Source organism: Oryzias latipes, chromosome 7 (genome assembly GCF_053564925.1).
Source record: "Oryzias latipes strain Hd-rR chromosome 7, Olatipes_Hd-rR_3.1".
NCBI classification, from domain to species: domain Eukaryota; kingdom Metazoa; phylum Chordata; class Actinopteri; order Beloniformes; family Adrianichthyidae; genus Oryzias; species Oryzias latipes.
The window spans coordinates 20,055,894-20,075,651 of record NC_136243.1 but is presented as its reverse complement, the minus strand read 5'-3'; the positions used below and the strand labels follow the sequence as shown (position 1 = coordinate 20,075,651).

The following is a 19,758-nucleotide window of genomic DNA, read 5'->3' as shown; positions in this document are numbered from 1 at the left end:
TTTTTCTTAACATGTCAGTTGTTGCAATACCTCAAGTTGCCGCTAGGTGGCGCAAATTTTCTTGTATGTAAACAGTGACGGCAGCGTTTTGCAGTGGTGGAGAAGAACGTGAACGTCATTTTCACAATGGCGGAGGCTGGGTGAGGAGGACAGTGTGTGAAGCGGCGTCGTAATCGTCAGAGCTACAGTTCCCTCGCTATCTGCGCGGAGCCCAAAAAATGGCCCTCAACCCCGGCGCGGTTGGAAAAACGGACTCAGAACGCAGCGAGAGGGCCGCTTTGCACCCCGAGGGAGGCGAACCCCAGAAGAATTCAGCCACCACCTCGGCCACAGCCAACCAAAATGGCGATCAACCTGGATGTAGAGACGGTGTAATGCCCGAACGAGAAGCTCCTGAGCGGCGGAGGAGCGTGCAGGGAGACGTCCGGAGCTGTAACAGTTCTCCTTCGCCAGCCCACAGATCGAGTGAAGAGCTGCCACGGAGAAATTTCCAAATCCCTCGGAAGACGAGAGAGCGGAAAGGTGGTTGCATCGCATGTCGCTGATGATTATGAACCCAGCCTGCCCTACCTTTCATAATTCAGCTCAGTGTAGCTAACTCGTTAGCTAGTCGGTTAATTGCAAAGGTTTTATTAGTTTCTGGGGCTATATCTGTCTTAAAGATTGAGCTGAAATCCCGCCGGTTAAAGCCACAAACAGCCGTCGTGTGCAGGGCTAGTGTTTGCAGACAGAGCGTTAGCATTAGTGGGCCGGCTCAAGTTACCGAGTGACCAACGGCGGCGGCGTTCCCCAAGGCGCCCGGAGCGGCACTTTTCAGAGGCTGCCCAGCTGGGTTCGTTTCTACACCTTTTTAGTTCGGGCCGAGTCGGACTCGACGGTCGCTGTTTAGCGGCTCCCAGGCATCACCTGACAGCGTGTGGGTGTCTCTGTGACCTCAGTGAAGGGCACGGCACTGGGGATGCCCACAACACTTTTCATCGACTTACTTACGCCGCTGGACTTTCAAACTTGAACTAGCTTGAAGGACCATGGCTGGATTTAACCGCATCACCTGTCTAAGCCTCCCCTGCTTCTGACACTTGTTTTCCATCTGGGAGAAATGTCGAAATTCAACCAGGAAGGCGTTACATAGACATATCAATACACATGATGTGCAAAGTTGACATGACCTGGGCTGACCTTTCAGTTTTAAGAAGTTTCATTTGCATAGTTTGTTAGCTAAGAAGCTAGCTAGTTGTTTGTTCTAGCCTTTTGCTGCCCTTTACCCTCACACATATATTGTCTAGTATTCCATGTGATCTATGGCTGAGAATCTATGATCCATGTTTCCTGAAGGCAGCTAGCGTTGCTTTCACTTTGCATGAGGTCAGAGTGACTGCATATTATGGAAATGGAGGCAGGAATGCAGCTTGGTTACCTGTGGAGGAGGCTGTGGAAACTGTCAGTCTGTTATTAAAACATTTTTATTTCCCCCTCACATCTAATTCTATCCCAAGCATCCTTGATTATTGCAGACGAAATGTAACAGAATCCTTAATAAGTTAATGAGTGACAGGATATTTGAAGGATTCATTATAATTTGATTCATATCACGAGGTTGAGTTCATGCTCAATATTAGTTGTTTTTTTTCCAAAATACGATTTGCTGACCTAAAATCGATCTAAGACATCTTAGCGAAATATATTTGCAAGTAAACAAGAATGAATATCATATCCATTCTCATTTTAGTTTCCTAAAGGTCAGCCCACTGTTGTGTTTCCACATCAAAACAATACAAAGGCAACGTAATTAGAACTGCACCATATGGTCACATGTCTTTGTAATATTCTAAGTGTTTCCACACATTGGACTAGAATGATCGACCTGGTTGGATCGTGGGAAAATAAATCGATTAATCGATAAATTGTTACACTTCTACCTATTAGAGTTCAGATTTGATTGGTTTCATCAGGAGGGTGGATGTTAATGCACAGTTTGCAACATCAAATTTCTTCTAAATGTTTCAAAAATAAGCCAGGTTTTTGAACTATGTTCATTTCATGTTTGCAGGCTTGTACCAGTTTCTACCCCCTGACAGTCGGGAGTTTGAGGACCTCATCAAACTCATCTCGTCGTTTAACCTGGACCCATCATCACGGACGGCGTTCTCCTACAGCAAAGCCAGGCTCATTCACAATGAACTGCTGGAGAAGGAGGTCAGGATCACATGTCCAAGAATGCTGCCTCAACAAATGATCTGAAATGTTATTTCTTGTTGCTGATGGTCCAAATTCTGCATTTTAAGACTGTCTCACTTTATGTCTTCTCCACCGCGCTCGTATACTTTTTCTATCAGTTCATTGAAAAACGGAGAGAGATGAAGCAGGAGGGGCGGACCGAACAGGACCTGGCAGAGTCGTACTGCTTCCTTTTTCCAGACAAATCAAAGGTTAGCGTCTATTTAAAGCTTCGCTAGTGCACAACACAGGGTTGGATTGTGTGTGAGCTTGAATTTGTTGTTTTTGTTCAGCTCCAGTGGGTCTGTGAGAAGGGTCTGTCAGTTGGACACTGTAGGATTACCACACTAGGAAATCCATCTATGGGTAAGCGAGTCACTTTAGTTTAAAGCTTTTCTTTAAAGAACGCGCAGTATGTTGAGTAGTAGTATGCATGTCGCAAAAATTGATTACCTTAAATGTGATAAAACAATCTTATGGCAGCCTGAAGTATTTAACGACTCAAATAAATCCCTTTAAGCATTTGAGCAATCAGATGGACTCCTGTACATCATAGACCAATCTGATGGAGTCCTTTTTATGTCAGATGTTCGTCTCCTATGTAAGGGTCATTTGGAGTATAAGTTTTAATCTGTTGCAATGAAATGGAAATGATGTTTTTGGTTGTTTTGCTAAGTGTTCATATACCGCAAGTTATATCGTCGTCGCAATATTAATCACTAATATCGCATATCGTGAGTTGTCCTCATATCGTTCAGCCCTACTTTTATGATCAATAAAAAATAAATAAAATAAAATCGATGCAACAGTATAAGAATATTTGACCCATCCTTTCAATTTAAAGGAAAATACATTTTTTGTAAACAGTGCCAAGCATTTAAAGGAAGTCATCTTTTCTCTTTATTGAAATCCTTCTTGTCATTTTAGGTGTTTATCTGTCCAAATACTCAGACTTGTTACAAATCAATCCATTTGAAGTGGGCTCTTTTGGAGATATGATTATTTTTAAAATAATGAGGGTGAGTACAGTCTTGTTTGTTCTGTTTTTTTAGACTTTTTTGAGTGTTTTGAGGCTTCAAGGCAATACATGCATGTTTTCCATCCTCAGGGAAGAATCAAGCACATACATGAGAACATGCCCAAGAACGCCATTGAACCTTCCCCCAAGTTTGACTGTCATTTGTCCAAAATTGCCAATAGAGTCACGTCTTTGCTGTCATATAGAGCTTTTGAGCTTACACAGGTAAACTCAAGTACCATCTCTATCTTAAAAATGTATTTTTTAATCCTCCCATGATTTGAAATATTTGCATTTCTCTGAATCATCGTTGTGTTGCAGCAATTCTTTTTCGAGTTTGCATTTGATGAGATCAAAGCACGACCCCGACACGTGTGCCCCTACGCTGTGGTTTCCTTTCAGTACAAAGGGAAGGAGGCGGCAGGAACTCCTTTAACAGCTCACAGGTATAGATGGAACATTCTCCATGTACTTTATTTATTTTTCAGTTTGCACAGGGTTCTGCATTAAAATACCTCTTCTCTATTGATCAGGTTCAACACTATCCCCTCTGATGGAAGTAGAGGTAATTCTTCTTTTGTTTTCGCCGTTTATTCAGTTGTAATCAAAAGGTTTCCCTTTTTAAATGACATCCTTATGTTACAAAATAAGAGCAGATTTGTGCGTTTGCATTTGCAGACTTATCTCTTAAGTTTGTGGTTGCTGTTTCAGGGAGGAGCTGCTACCAGGTTTGGAGTGGTCCACTAATAAACAAGGGCCAGGAGCTGTTCCCAATCAGTTTACGGTCCTTCTCGCGGCCCTACCTTCCTTTCAGACTGTGAGGCCCATTCTTTTCTGTTGTATACCTTTTGTTTGTTTTTCGCATCTTAATGTACAGCAAACCTCTTTTTCCTTTAAAGATCTTGTTAGTGACTGATTCATTTTGAAATTGTAAACTTTAACAATGTATAAAATTAACTAGTGAGGAGAGGTTAGACTGTGCTTGTGCTATACAGAAATCTCTGCCTGATACATTACCTGTCTTCCGGTATAGGCCTGAGAAGTTGGAGATGAATCAGGGCATGCAGTTGGAGCAGGTGAAGAGAAAGATTCCCTCTGTGCTCTTTTCCTGGGACACCTATAGTATGTCACGGGAAGGTCAGTCACACGTTTGTCTTTTATTAACGCAAAATCCCTGAGCCTGTGATCACCTGTGCGTTACACAAACACGATTATTGAAATGTATCAGATGCATTTTGAATCTTGGCTCTCCTTGTTTGCAGTAATGAAGTGTGGGATGTCCTGCAGCCTCGTTGAAGTGGTCGACGGGAAAGGCAAAGCTACTAACGGCAGCTTAACGGCACTGATCAGCAAACTGGAAAGGGACCGAATGGTGAGTCACTTACCTGTAGCTGTGAGAAGATCTAAACATGCACGGAGATGAGAATAAACTAAATCCCGGGCAAATAGCACCATACTGCTGTTTGCACTGCAGCATTTATGAAAACTGGATTTTATTCCCTCTACTCTTCCACTTTGGTCCAACAAATGCACAGTAAAGCTAAATTTATATCAGCCATCTTCTCTTTTAGATTAAAACAATAAAAAGTGTTCTCAGCAAAAAGATGCTGCAGATTTGGCCAGGTCTTAGTAGTAAGTAGGGATGGGTACCGAGCCCTGGTATTGAACGAGCCCCGGGGCAACATTCTTCAAGACCGCAGCATCGTTAAGATCTGACCTCAACGGTTCTGCTATCGGTACTGCAGAAGTCGCTTTCTTTTGTGTCCCACAAAATACAAACCTTATCTGCCATATTTAACTCACCAAGTCAGTCAATTTTCCGTTTAAATAATTTAGCTATTCTCGCTGAAGAGGAGAGGTCTGTCAGGCTATTCGTGTGCACGGGGGGCGGGGCTGTTGTTCAGACATTACGCGGCGCGCGCGTAAAATTAATGAAATCTGCGCGAGAGCGCCCAGACTATCGTGTCAACCTGCTGCTATGATGACCGTATTTAGTGCTCTCTGTGTAGAATACAGTGGAGGGGCGCGGGAAAAAAACGACTCACTGCTGCAGAAGATGTGAACAGGTAGAGAGGAAAAGCAGGGGGAGAGGCTCTGTCAGAGATTGAAACACGGGCATCAGATTTAGACGCAGCTTTTCAGACTTTCTCTGGGATGATCTTATTAACTCAGACATTTATTCAATTTGTTTTATATTTACATCATGACAATTTACATTTTCCTTTCTTTTTTTTTCTTCTTTCTTATTTTTTCGTGTATTTTACCTTTCAAGTTGGAAAATGCATAAAGTAAAATGTTTTGTTAAAAAACATTGTTGCATGGTGAGGAAATAAAACACGTTATTTTCTTAATTTATATATTTATTTTCCGTCCTCAAAGTATCGATAAGAGTATCGTTAAAATACCGGATCGATAAGCAGTATCGATAAGAGTAGTAGTACCGTTAAAACCATAACGATACCCATCCGTAGTAGGAAGTAACAATAGTTGACTGAAAAGCGAGAGAAATAAAAAAGCTCACTTTTGCTCACAATGCAGGGTAATGATATAATACATTAGCTGCCTGGATAAACTGGCAAAACTTTATTTTAAGTATGGTGACGGCATTGTTTATTGTAAAATATCATTCAAATTTAAGAGTTTGACGAAAAATATATGGCTTAGTTCTTTGAGCAGCTCATCGTCTGTTTTTTTTCCTTCTAGATGAGGACTGAACTTTGACAGCCAGTCGTATGTAGTTTAGAATTATGAAGCTGAAAATAAGCTTCTTGAGTGTTTTTATTTATTTATTTTTAATATGTTTTTCAGTGTCGCACAAAAGGTAACCACAGTCAGTCCACTTGCATTGAAGTGTTTTGTCTTCGTCTTCAACTTAATCTTCAAATCTTCCCAGAAGCATTAAGGAGAAGCTCCTCTGACAACTCAGCGTTTGGATGGATTTCACTGAAAGTTTCAGGACATAGTAACCGTCTAATGCTTGCCCTCCTTTTTTTTAGGTGCTGGTGAAGCCATTGTTTGACAGAGGCTTTCTCTTTCTGTTGTCTTCAACTCAGATGGTTGAGTCAAAAGGTACAAGAAGTCTGAATTGCTTGTTTGTCATTATCTACCACCTACTTGTTGTCCCTGGTGAGAGCTAAAAGGTTGCCGTTTGGTTTGCAGAGAGGCGTGGGCGGATTGAGAAGAAGTTGCAAGCGCTGTTCATCTTCCAGGAGTCCAGGATGGTTGTGAAGTATTGTAAGTAGGATTTCTGCATCTGTTTTGATAAGATGTCATTATTAGCTACATTTGATATCACCAAACCTGTTTAGTTAGACAGTGGAGACTATGGCTGTGTCCAAATTCACTCCCAAGTTAACACGCAATGTAGGGCGTTGGCCATCTTGTCAAGTTTTTCCAATTTACAGTTTCAAAATCCATTACTTTGGAAATTTCCCAGAAGTCTCTGCGAAAAACCAGTGTGTATTGATGATCACTAGATCGCGGAAAATAGACCACAATGCATTACACGTTGTCATTTGAAAAAATGTTTGTAAATTAGTTTTTTATAAATCCAGGTTTTCCTCATCGGAGCAATTTTCCACAGCTTTGGAAAATTGGTGACATCAAGTTTGATATTTCAATAAAAACAGCGAGCATGTGTACGAACGGATTGAAGTCCAGGTCTCTGGATAGTCCAGCACTGTATGTCTGTATTGTCTTTTAGGGGCCAGGGGGTAGTGAGTGAGTTTGGACATGAAAAAAGTTCCTCACTGGAGTTCAGTGTTGCATTTTTTTATTGCTCCAGTTTTGACTGATACTAAGCTGTTGCTACTGAGTCATGTTCTTAAAGTTGCAAAATAAAAAGAAGTGTATTTTTTTTAAATCTTAGCATCAAGACTTTTCGAGCCGGAGCCGCTAACGGTGGAGCCTCAACCGGCCATCCTGTCCTCCATGGAGCCTTTCGTCCCTGCACTGCACTACTCTCTCTTCAAGTTGCGTCCCAACCCAGGCAAGGACATAAGCGCCGGCGTGGAGCGCCAGGCCACGGATTACCTGACTCGCATGGATGCGGGCACAGTGCGGCCATTCATGCTGCCTGACTACAAATATAACGTGGATGAAAGGACAACTCCTCATCCAGCGCCCAGACCAAAGTTTAACACGGACGCCGTGCTGCGATCATACACCCACAACCCGGCTAACTACATTTTACCTTTAAATAAGGCGAAGGACATAATGGAGCGGATACGGAACCCCGTCCCCACCCCCCCGCTGCAGTCTGCCCCAGCTTTGGTGGAGTACAGCCCTGTTTCTGACTGGGGGGGCTCAGACAGAGGCTCGGATAGAGCCGAGAGACCCGCAGAAAGGCTCCCACAGACAAGGCCGGCCCAGGAGAACCCGACCATAGACATAAGCAAGCGAAGGCCTGACTTGACTCAATCAAACGGTGCCCAGTTGCAACCCAAGACTCTGGCGGAGCCCCAGCCTCAACCCCAGAAGGGTCGGGTGTCCCAGACCGAGTATGATAAAGACAAAATGAAACAGCTGCTCAGACTCATCCAACTACATAAGAAAACCCTTGTGAAGGATCCCGGAAAGGACAGGGGCGAGGACGGCGGCTGGGACGTCAACACTCTCAAAAGGAAGTTTGAAGAAGACGAGAGAGGAAGCATTAACAAACACCAATGCACCGATCATTTAAGCAACGGAGAACCCAGCAGAGGTACCAGCCTTTGTTATGTCACTGAAACATCTTCAGAATCATTTCTGTCAGTTCCTCCAAAAATACTCTGATTACATTTGAGTGATCAATTGACACTAAATCTTTTGTGTTTTACAATCTGTTGACATATTTTACTCTAAACTGACCAACGGAGCAGATTTTCTGTTGAACAGCTGAATTCAGCACTTGGCTGCAGCCCATTTCTTACTTACACAGAATCAATAAATGATGGGGGCAGAGGAAATGTGCTGCTAACTACAGTTGGCAATATTTAGTTTTTCTGAGATTTTTCTTTAAAATTATCTGCAAAAGTTCTTCAAAAAGGTAAAGGCAACATCAAATGCAGTTTTTTTTTTGGAATATAGAATTTTTTTGCTTTCAGTTAAGACCGTTTATTTGAATTACTGTTGAGAGATTTGTGAGTTATAAAGTGAAATCTGACTACTCTTAGTTCACATCCATTCATCTGTCTAGTTCACAGATGAATGGATACAGTTGTTTATTGTTTGATCCTCTTAGCTTCAAGCACTGAGGAGAGCCTGTAAAGTCCTGAATTCTGCTGAATATGTTGTCAGCCTCCTGGAAGTTACCAAGGAGAACTGCAAAAGTGGATCAGAACTGATAGGAACAGATTGTTGCTTTATTAGTTGCAACTAAAACTATTCCTGGAGGTAAAGAGTAAGTCAGAATCTATGCCCCCTCCCACTATGTATGGTCTACCACTATAAAAGTTTGGTTGAATGGAGATTTGGGGAATATGGTTTGCACGAGCGTGCTTCTATCAAGTACGTTTGCAGCTGCTGCTGATAAAGGAAGTTAAGCATATCTCTCTACTTGTGTGCATCTTCCAAGCAGCCCAGGCTGACGACATGGGTGATGAGGGGGGCCAGAACGAGAACCTAACTGCAGTGATGGAGAGCATGGGCATCTATGACACTGACCTGAGGGCTCGGGGGAACCCCAACGCCTCCGCCGTCAACGAGACCCAGCGCCTTCTGAAAATCCTGCTGGCCACACTCAACAAAGCCGTCACCCAGGGTGCGATTCCCCTGCAGGCCAACCACGGCGAGCCTTCCAAAAGCGCAGGAAGAGTGGAACCGTCACTCGCCGACCAGGAGAAGCAAAACGAGCCTTTGTCACAAACCAACTACGTGGAGGTGAGACAGAAACAGGTCATTCATTATTTTGTTCAACTTTTGCTTGGGTGTGGAGTCTGATTAAGTGCATCTGCTTGTTGTCTTTGTTTAGGAGGACATGGACTGCAGCCCTGGCAGTCCGTGCAGCGTTGGCTCCCCGCCAAAACAAACGCACTGCTCTGACATCCCAACTGGGGAGATCCCCTCTAATGAAGGTACCTTATAGCCATAGCTCACAAACTCTACGACGTATCTAAATGAATATGACATTACAGTGATATGTTCTCTTTCTGCTTTCTTCCAGACAAAGAGCAGTATTTTCCCGAGTCAATACCTAAGGCTCCAAAATCCCTGGAAACTGAGCCTATGGCGGAAAGCGACCCAGAGCCGAAGGTGCCTACAGTGCCGGAAGTGAAGGCGGTTACCACTCCCACCATGACTGTTGTTGAGGAGGTTCCTTTCAGGCCTTCCATAAGCCTGGATACCATCATAAACCAGGAACTTCACAGCCTCAGCTCGGATATCAAAAACATCATGCAGTCCCAACACATCTGCTATACCTCAAAGCTCCCCTCACGCTTCCCCCTACGCCACTGCTGGCAGCCCAACAGCGGCTTCTCCGACTTCGTGGTACCCTACGTCTCCCCCGCCTCGGTTCAGGGGCACGTTGAAGCACTGAGGGAGAAGATGGACCAGCTGATCCCAGCTCCATCCTCTTCCACCAAGGTCACCTCCACAACTCCCCCAGAAGAAGCGTGCGGTCTGACAACCCCACCCCCAGCTCCAGCCCAGACTTTCAAACTTAAAACAGAACCAGCACTTCCAAAGGGCACTGCCTCCTCCCAGAGTGGAAAGACTACTCCCAACAAGGAACTGACATCTATCAAAGTGAAAATAGAAAATTCATCAGAGTCAGGGGGAGAGGTCTATTCTCCCTCAAATGTTACATCAGAATCTCCCGAACAGAATCCCGGCGGTGGTTCTAACCTCCTGGCTGGCGGCCTAATCGGACAGCTGAAACCAGAGGTTTTCAGCAGCTTGGTGGAGATCTTTAAAGATGTTACCAAGAACACGGTTAAGTTTTACATTTACTCCGGAGACGAGGGAGACGAGAGCACGGTGTGCAAGGAGATCAAGGTACGATCGAGGATCCAGCTTCTGTGAACATGACTGAGCTATTGTGTTCATCAGTCTCCCGATATTTTTAAAGACCCACTCCGATTTCTTTTTGAGTATTTTTAAAGCGTTCCCAGTGGTGCTGTTTTTAGCCACTCTCCAAAAAAACCTGCATTGTTTTCTAGGACAGTTCCTGCAGAAATTTGCCTCTGGAGTTTTTGGTGGGACCGTTGGGGCAAGGCAACCCCGCCCCCTTCCCCCTCTCTGTTGCAGAGCATAGAGCTTGTTACCAAAGCTCAGCGTATTTTTTACAGAACAAATACAATCTTTTTCAAATAGCATTTTTTTGTCTGCTCCTGACTCGCAACAAATACAATTTAGAGCTTAATTTTAGAGCTTAATTGTCTAATACATATATATGTCCTCCATCCTAAAATGCCTCAAGAAAATGTTAAAAACAAACATTTTCAAAAGGTTTCAAATGTTGTTTCAGAATTATTTTTGCTAAATATGTTTTATATTTTTAAATGCTGTTTCATATGATATATTTAAGGAAAGAGAGAACATCTCTGACAGTGCACACTTCCTCTTCCTGTTCATAGGAGTACTTGAAAAGCCTCGGCAACCGTGAGTGCAGTCCACAGATGTTTTTAGAAAACAGTGGCAGTTTGGATAAACTCCTCATCATCATTCGGAACGAGGACATTGCTGCACACGTGCACAAGGTAACAGTCTGCGCACCGTACTCTGATTTCTTGATTTTGTATTACAAAGTCTTCCTTTATTTGTTGTGGTATGAATGTTGTCTGTGCTGATAACATATTTTATCATTAAATATGCATGAGCTGTGAACACGCATCCAGTCCAGACATGGTAACAAACATCCCAAATTGGTTGGAAAACCTTGGCCAACTGGCTTTAAGTACTATTGCTATCAAAGACCAGAGTAATATTCAATAATAAGAGTTAATGAATCCCCAAATAACTCTTAGCATCTAGAACTTTTGCTAGCAGCTATAAAATCTGAAAATATCTCCTGAAATTCCCTCACCAAACGCCAAAACTATTGTGAGAGCTAACAGCCAGGATTTCACTGAGCCTTCAGGATCTGCATGAAGGCTCACAGCCATCAACGCAGATGACAGTGATCAATCGGGATGTCTTATCTGGTGAACATGACTCCCACAGGATTCCCTCTTTATGCTGTTGTGCTTTCAAACTACAGCTAACATGCTGTTTGCTGACTTCATCAATTAAGAAGGAAAAAAAAAAAAAGTTCAGGTACACTTTTTCGACTGACCCTTGGGATAAACAGGTTAAATGACTTTTTTTCCCCTAACTCCACCAATGTTTTAGGGAACACAGGTTCTTATTTTATTTTCGCAAGATGCTACAAGTTTATTGCACACTTTTATTTGGATGAAGGACTTCTCTGAGTTGTAGCTTATAGTCAAAACTTGCTGCAGAAGTGTTGTTCTGAAGATCTCTCTTGGACACTGAAAATGTGATTGAATTGTTACAGATTGCTCTGAACAACATTCAGTCTTTCTTTCTTCATTGTTTGAGTGAATCTAAAGTGTATTTAATAAAAACATTGATGTCCCTATGTTGCGCTGCAGATTCCTGCCCTGGTGTCTTTGAAGAAACTGCCCTCGGTGAGCTTCGCCGGGGTGGACTCTCTGGACGATGTGAAGAATCACACATACAATGAGCTGTTTGTGTCTGGAGGGTTCATAGTGTCTGATGAGTTTGTCCTCAATCCAGATCTCATCACACAAGGTAGGTCTGACTCTGCTGAAGCGTACTCTGACCGGGAGCTTTTGCCTGTTGCTGTGTCGGTGGGATTTCCTGATACTGATCCCCAACAGCACTGGAAACCTTTGTCTCTTAACTTGATTATCAGTTGTTTTGCCAGCAGCAGGTATAAAGTATTGCTGATGAAAAACAAAACTTTATATTTTCAGAATAATTAATAATAAAAATGGGAAAGTTGGACATTTTTATACCAAGTACTAGGGTTGTGATGGGTGACTGACCTCACGATGGAGAGACACCATCGTGATGCCACGCCCCCGCCACGCTGCGAGTCGGCACCATAAGCCGCGGTTACATGTGCAAAATATCTTGATCGTATCAATGGTCGGATTAGAATCCAACCGTGTACATGGGCCCAGAAAAACGTTTTCAGAATTTAACAAATGTTCAAATGGGGCACACTTTTGGTTGGAATAAATCATTCGCGCATGCGCAATAGTGTTTCAAATACCGGAAGGGGAAATGAGTTCCGCTGAGAGGCTACATACATAGATATCTGGCAGCTCCGTAAAATACTAGATTATCTTCTAAACATGCTTTTATTAATGTTACGGTTATTATGAAGTGCCTGTTCGCTCATCATTTTAATTTTAATCCATGTGGTCAGTGCTTTTTGTGCTGAAGAACGGAGCTGGAAGAGGCCAGGACTACGATGCTAAGAGGCTAACACAGGTTAGCAACATTTAGCCTTTGATGAACATATAATCCATGCGGGAAAAGCTGCAATCTGCATCCTGGCTGCACGTAAATATGTGGGAATAACATCAGGCTTTATTTTTGTCGGGACACGACTGGAAACACAAATCCACGTGATTGTTTGAACGGTTTCTAAGGACTGAGCGACATTTCTCCCACAAAGCCGCTGTGTGAGCTGACGGTCCGAGCTCTGCCCGGACACACACTTTTACCGGAAGACCCCGTTCTCCTGAGTTCAGTAGCTCGTTCACCTAGAGCTGCGGGACATATCACAGTCTGAAGTCTCCCACACATAGCGCACACGTAACAAAGCATCCTCCCTTCCCCTCAAACACAAAGTCCGACTGCTCTGCTCAGAGACACGGTCGCTCGGTCCACCTGACTAATCAAGTGCAAGAGCGGACTACTTCTTTTCTATTTTGTTTATTGATTTATTTTTGTTAAAGTCTCTTCCCTCAGTTTATACTGGATCATCGCGGATGAGTCATTAGTTGGGAAATAAAATAAATGAAGTAATAAAGTTAAATAACGAATAATAATCATATAAAAACGAAAAATTAAAAATATCCGCCGCTGCCCCACCTGACCATATCATCGTCCATCCCGATGGTTTACTGCAAACATCGTCAACTGCCAATTTAAGGGACATCGCCCAACCCTACCAAGTACTTGTGTTGTTCCAAAAAGAACCGTTGTTTCCATTAACCGTTCTCCCGTGTTATCTGTCCATCTAACGAGCTGTGGCGTGCAGAGAGGAAGTTAGGACGACAGTTTGGGTTCAGGGAGGGAGAGCTCTGTGGGTGACAGAAAGCTGACTATTCTATTCATTTGAGATCATCTCATCTGGGACAATTTCATGTATGAAAACCAAATAGAAAATAACCAAACAGATGTTGTCCCCAGTACTACCAGTTATTACTGAAAAGCTGGTAAATATTTGACGTTTTGCAGTAGAGTTTAGTAGTAGACTATATGCAGAATATTTGGACAAAAGATTTTTCTCTTTAAAAACAGGGGAAATACTTGGTCTGCTACGTTACCAATCGTTTTTGTACATGTTTTACCAGGCCTAGTTTGGTTCAGTTGTTTTTCTTAATTGACTACAAGCTCCAGAAGCAGCTTTTATCTTAAGTTTGTCAATCTTCATCCAAACACAATTTAATAAAGCGAAGCCCTAGTTTCAATTATTACCATGTATAAAAGGGTGTGTTTCTATTAAACAGGGAAAGTCAGAAGGTAAGCAGGTCAAATAATAAACATGTTTCTGTGTTTGTCATGCATTTCACTGGTTATAAGGCGAACAGCTTTCTCTGTGATCGTGATTGAAACTCCAATAATTATCCTTTTTACATCTGCAATATGCTGTGATTTCCAAAAATTGTTCGTTAGATTTTCTTGGAAAATGAAGGTGCAAGGGAACACTTTTGATATCATTAAAGATGGGTTCATATAGTAAAGTCTGCAGTAGAATTCCCAACAAGAATGTTTGTAGAGGTAAGATCGGGCCTAAAAAATGCAGCCCGACCCGACACAGGCCCGCGGGCATTAAAGCCGAACCCGGCCAGAACCCGACCAATTAACTTGATTTGCAGGCCCGAGCCCGAAGCAAACCCGAAATTTCAATTTATCCCATAGTATTTTTGGCAGAAAAAAACCCAGCAAGATTTAAGGTTAAAATAATCTACATATTTTTATGATCATGATAAATGCATTTGCACAATGAAATAACGCTGGAACACAGAATTAGAGGCCAGACAAAGAGAGTGAAAGAGAGATCTTGACGCGCACTCACTCAATGCAGCCGCGGCGGTGCGTGTTTGCCTTTTCAGTTCCCCTGTCTTAAGTTTATCCTTGACTTCTTGTTGCTCTATATCGGGGATACCTAAACAAAATAGATGCGGACTTGCAGAGGGAAGATTCCATTCACGACACCTGCGCAGAGCTGCGGGTGGCCGGCGCCCCCCTCTTTCTGCCAGTTGCTGGACCACAGTGTATGTCAATCAACGGTGGGCTGGTGACTGGTGGGATAGAGGGGGCGGGGTCTACCTGTGTGTGTGCGTGTGTGTGTGCGTTTGGCGAACGTTCTCCCTCTGAGTGAGAAGAAGCTGGCTGTGCCTTTCGGTTCGTGCGGTATCCGTTCTGACATACAGGAGTAATAAAGAGCTGTTTGACAACTGCCCGCCTAAGGAGCTTCTTTGCCGCCATTACAATATATTTATTATAAAGGCAGCGAGAGAGAAGCCTGACCCAACCCGACCCGAACGTAATGATTGTCATTTACCCCAGACTCGGGCTCGGGCTTAAGATCTTACCTCTAAATGTTTGTTTTGTTGCCAGTTTTTTTATTAAAAAAAATTCTGATTTCAAAATATCTGATTTCAATTTCAAGTGGCATCACTCGTATGTATCCTGTCCAAATATGTATTTGCAGATGTAACTTAGACTCTACCATGCACTGCAGTCCTCCTGTGCTCTGCCAGCTGTTCCATGCAGCCATCGTAGCTCATCAGCGTTGACTCACTAGTGGGATTCATTCCACAGATTAGCCTCCTGCTCTGCTCCTATAAAAGTAGATATCAGAGTCTATTTTAGTTTGCAGTCTTCAAATGAACCATGTCAGTCTGAAGAGAACTGATTGAGCTGGCAGGATGTCGTACTACACCACACCCATGAGAGACAGTTTGTGTGTATTTCTTCCCTGGCTGAGCAACAACGCCAGCCGCACAGAGGGGTTCTACTGTTAAAACGTTCCCAATGGGGACAAGAAGTGGATCTGAAGATCTGAAGAGGGACATTTTGCAGCATAATCAGAGTTGTTTGATAAGGTTTGCTGGGACTGGATACCTTTACAGCTTAGTCATCTCTTTACTGGACTCTTTTTTTTTTTTTTTTTTCCAGACCGGTTACAGGGTCTGCTGAAGTTCCTGGAGGAGCAGAGCACCCCTGAGCACCCGTGGCAGTGGAAGGTGCACTGCAAGTCCCAGAAGAAGCTGAAAGAACTGGGAAGGTCAGTTTTCCTCACACCAAAGCCTGAAATGATTTCAGTGATTTTAGATTTTAAAACATCAATACAAACTATGTAAATTCTTAACTTATCACCCAAAATGACCCACTTTTATTTTGGTAGGATATTTATGTTATCAATACACTTTACAGCACTATTTGATAGAACTGGAAAAATCGAAATTATTGATATATATTTTTTTAATGATTGCTGATGAAAACATAAAAATAAATATTCCTTTTCTGTATTTTTTTCTTAAAGATACAGAGGGCTTTAGTTGGTTGCATTTTTTTTAACTTGCAGATTAGGGGCCAATTGGTTCTCGTAATGCGTACATAAAGCTGGTAAAGAACGAGTGTAAAAGCAAATCCCGTCTAAAGAAAAAAGATTTACAGACTGGTTACAGGCTACTGTGCATGAGCGCCCGCCTTTGTGAAAGAAAAATGGAGATAAATGAGGAGTGGTTCAGAACAAATTCTCCCCCCATAATTGTGCAAGTCATTATTTTGGGTTTTCTCTCCAAGGTTAAACACTAACGCTATGGGGCTGTTGAACCTTTTGACGGCCTATCAGAAGAAACATCTGGTGGAGTTCCTCCCGTATCACGAGTGTGATGTTCCGTCCCGTCAGGCTCCAGACCTGGAATGCCTCATCAAACTTCAAGCCCAGCATACTCAACAGCGACACCTCATCTTTTTGACAGGTAGCTGCTTCCGTCTCCATCCCGTTCCTGGTTTTAGTTAAACTGACGGTCAACTAGCCGAATGGGTTTGTTGAATGCTGTTTAGATCAGTAAGTGCCTTTGATGATTAAACGGTGAATTAGCGGGACTGTCTTCTGTTTCTTCAACAGAGAGGCCATTTGAAATGTTCCTGCAGTTCTCTAGAAATGGAATAGTCATAGCGAGCATCGACGATGTAATGAGTGGTTTCCACGGCCTGATCGGGTCCATTAATCAGAATGAACTTCCGACCCCCCCGTCCACCGGTGAGTGGCATCATCATCCAGAACGTTAAACACAACCTCAGATTTGGGATGTTGTTGTTTTTCTTCATCTCTTTCTGCTTGCTGTTCCCTTTTTTTCCTAGCAGTAAACGATGAGTGTGTAGAAGCAGAGGACATGTCCTTAGACTCTGATGATGGTGAAGCTCCGCCCACGTCAGATCCTTCGCAGCAGATTCCGGCGGTCAAGAAAGAAGAAAAGCCTCCTTTGCCTCCGACTCCAGAGAAGGAAGGTTTTCGTCCTCCACTACCAGACCAACAGGTCAACCCTGAGAAAACCCCCACCCTGCTGGACAGTAGTTCTCTTAAAACCGCCATCTCTCAGTTTAAGGCCACCAACCAGTTGGGCTTGGCGTCTACAGACATTGGCAGCATGTCGCCGGGGGGGTTCCCCGTAAATCCTCACCAGAGCTTCCTTTGCCCCTCTGCGCCGTGGTCCTCCTTCACCGGCTCCTCAAGCTTCTCGGCTTCTCCCGCCTACCCCAGCTCGCCCTGCAGCAGCACCCAGGAACAGGAGTACCGCCCCCTTACCACATCTGCCGCTGTAGTCCCAACCCTGCCCGTTATGGTCCCAGTCGGACCTTTAGCCAGCATGGCTTCCCTCCCTTTGGAGGTCAAACCGCCCCCTCCGCCTCATCTCATGGTACTGGGTTCCACATATGGGTCAGAAGTCGGTGGGGCTGCTGGAGGTTCTCCACTCACAACCAGCCTGTCTTCCACTAGTGACACAGCACATCCAGGGTTCAAGGCCGGCAAGCCTATAAACCCAAGTGGGAATCCCACACAGCATGACAGGACACTCAGTGGGCCTGGGGAGGGTGCATGGGGGATAGGAGGAGCCACCACCTGTGAGGCTGCAAAGAGCCAGAGCGTGGTCACATCTGGACCAATGGAACCTGCTGGTCTTCCTAAACCCGGGGAAAGCCTTCAGGCGGCCAGAACTCAGGTGAACTGTGCCAACAACCTCTGTGCTTCTGTGGGCATTCCCACATTGGCCACCAGAGGGGGCACAGTACTCAGACCTAAGCTGCCTCCACATCCAATGGGTGGTGTGGGCTATGGTGGCATCCCAGGACCGATGGATCATGGACCTGTGCGGGGCGCTCTCGGTCCCGGCTCTTTAGGAAACTTCAGAGGCCGAGGAGTACCTCCAGTCGGACATTGGCCTCGACCAGGTCGAGGACATGAACTTAGGGGAGGGGCTGGAGGTGGGCCCTGTTCATGGGGTCACCCAGCTGGCAGGGGTGGACCTCAGAATTACTACATGGACTACACATATTCTCACAATTATGCCCCTGAATAGACAATCAGTGTCATGATGGTAGTGCAAACATCATAAACCAGAGAGACTATAAGAGCTAACTGAATGTACATATTTCCTTGTCATAAACGCATCCATTTAAATTGGTAAATACGGTTCCTGGTTTTCTACATTAATAAAGGTTACTACAGACAGTGGCGAGTGTGCTACTGTTGTGTAAACTGTATACACTCTTTCCATGTCAGCTGTTTGAGACCCCATGCAAACCACTATATTTATATTTGCCAACAAATGTTAAAAAAAGGCCTTCCAGCTTCTCGAAATAAAAACTTGTAATTTCTTTGTTGCAGTTTTGAAATGGTTTGTGAACAAGGGGAACGACTGATATTTTTTTAAGAAAAAAAAACAAAAACTAGTGAATGAAATTTCACCTTTGCTGTTTTTTTTTATTTTATGTATTTGGTTGTACAAAATTCTATTGAAATAAATCATTTCAAATCTTGTTTGTGTCAATATGGCCTTATCAAGCAAATCAGGAGTTTTTATTTTCTTGTCAATAAATGAAGAAAAAACTTGGATTAAACAGAGAAATATTTTGAGAAATCTTTAAAAGCCTTAACCTTTTCAGACGTTTGTATCTCTGTGCTGCTGGAGGAATTGGTGTAAATGGTTGTTTTACAGTTTTGTTCAAATTCACTTCAGCTGGTCTGAGACTTCCAGTAAGCTCTACCAAGTCTTCAACTCTTATCACAACTGAAAGATGAGAGAAAATGGTTTCCTTAAGATTATTTTTTAATAAATTCCATGCTCAGTCATTACTGAATGTGGCCACCAGAGGGCGACATTTCTCTATGTGAGAAACCTCAGTTTTCTCCCAAAGGATTTTTCTTTTAAATAGGGCAGCTACCTGTTACTAACTTTAAAAGTAAACAATCAAAGCATACATTTCTTTTTGATGCTAAATAAATTTGAAAAAAATTCTTAAGTCTATTTCTGGACCTAATCAACAGCTGCTGCCTTTCATGACGTGTAAAAGTGTTTGTAATATATTATTCTTATAACTTAATTATTTTTTTGTAAATTTAACCAAATGCTGTAACCGTGGTAAAAATTTTGCACATTAGAATTTCATTTTTTTCCAATTTCGAACTTTTCATAAGCTAGAAAGTTATAGGTAGAATACTTCCTTCAGAATTCACTTGATTCAAAGGCCTTCGTGTTCTTAAACATTCTTGAAATTCTTTATCACTGTCTTCTCCGGGAGAATCTTAAATTCATGCAATGATGGTACATGTAAAACTCTATCACAAATACTCTATCACAGGGTTCTGCAATCTGAGGCGCCAGAGCCACATGTGGCTCTTTTATCCCTCTATGTGGCTCTTTGACTTGTGTTCTTTGAAAAATGCTAACAGTTTGAATAAATATTAAGTTAGTTAAGTACATAGTCTAATCTATGTCTTTCTAAATTGTGTTTATATGCATAGATACAATTTTTAGATCAAGTAATTCTGCTGCAGCATGAGGATCTTATTTAGCATATTATGTATTTTATTTTAAAAGGAACTTGGATGTACTGCTTTTAAACATAAAGCAATTAAAGTTGTTATTATAGAAAAATTTAACATCATTCTAATGCTGTTATTGTAAATGTTTAAAAAGTTAGTCTGGATTAATCCATGTGTTTGCAAATGCATAGATTAATGGCCACACACAAAATAAAGTGCCTTTTTTTCAAAGGTTAAGTGGGACTTGGCGTCTCTTGCTGGGTTTTGGTCTTTAAAAAACTGG

General features: G+C 42.9%; 1 protein-coding gene across 4 annotated transcripts; it reads left to right on the top strand.

Annotated features, from left to right (window-relative positions):
- The first annotated feature begins 63 nt into the window (after nt 1-63).
- On the top strand, nt 64-18,469 carry tasorb (transcription activation suppressor b). Of its 4 annotated transcripts, none has more exons than XM_011477227.4 (23): nt 64-522; nt 2,051-2,196; nt 2,337-2,429; nt 2,511-2,583; nt 3,145-3,236; nt 3,326-3,460; nt 3,557-3,681; nt 3,769-3,800; nt 3,947-4,052; nt 4,269-4,372; nt 4,498-4,607; nt 6,232-6,304; nt 6,395-6,469; nt 7,104-7,937; nt 8,790-9,094; nt 9,186-9,288; nt 9,378-10,210; nt 10,792-10,914; nt 11,809-11,968; nt 15,599-15,707; nt 16,229-16,407; nt 16,557-16,691; nt 16,796-18,469. In XM_011477227.4, exons 1-23 carry the CDS (start codon nt 219-221, stop codon nt 18,007-18,009), a joined length of 5,463 nt encoding a protein of 1,820 aa, XP_011475529.1. In that variant the 5' UTR covers nt 64-218; the 3' UTR covers nt 18,010-18,469. The 4 variants fall into 4 exon arrangements, with proteins under 4 accessions (XP_011475529.1, XP_004070808.1, XP_011475528.1 ...); XM_004070760.5 differs by having other exon boundaries at nt 77-522; nt 8,793-9,094; nt 16,793-18,469; XM_011477226.4 differs by having other exon boundaries at nt 77-522; nt 16,793-18,469.
- Nucleotides 18,470-19,758: the final 1,289 nt, after the last annotated feature.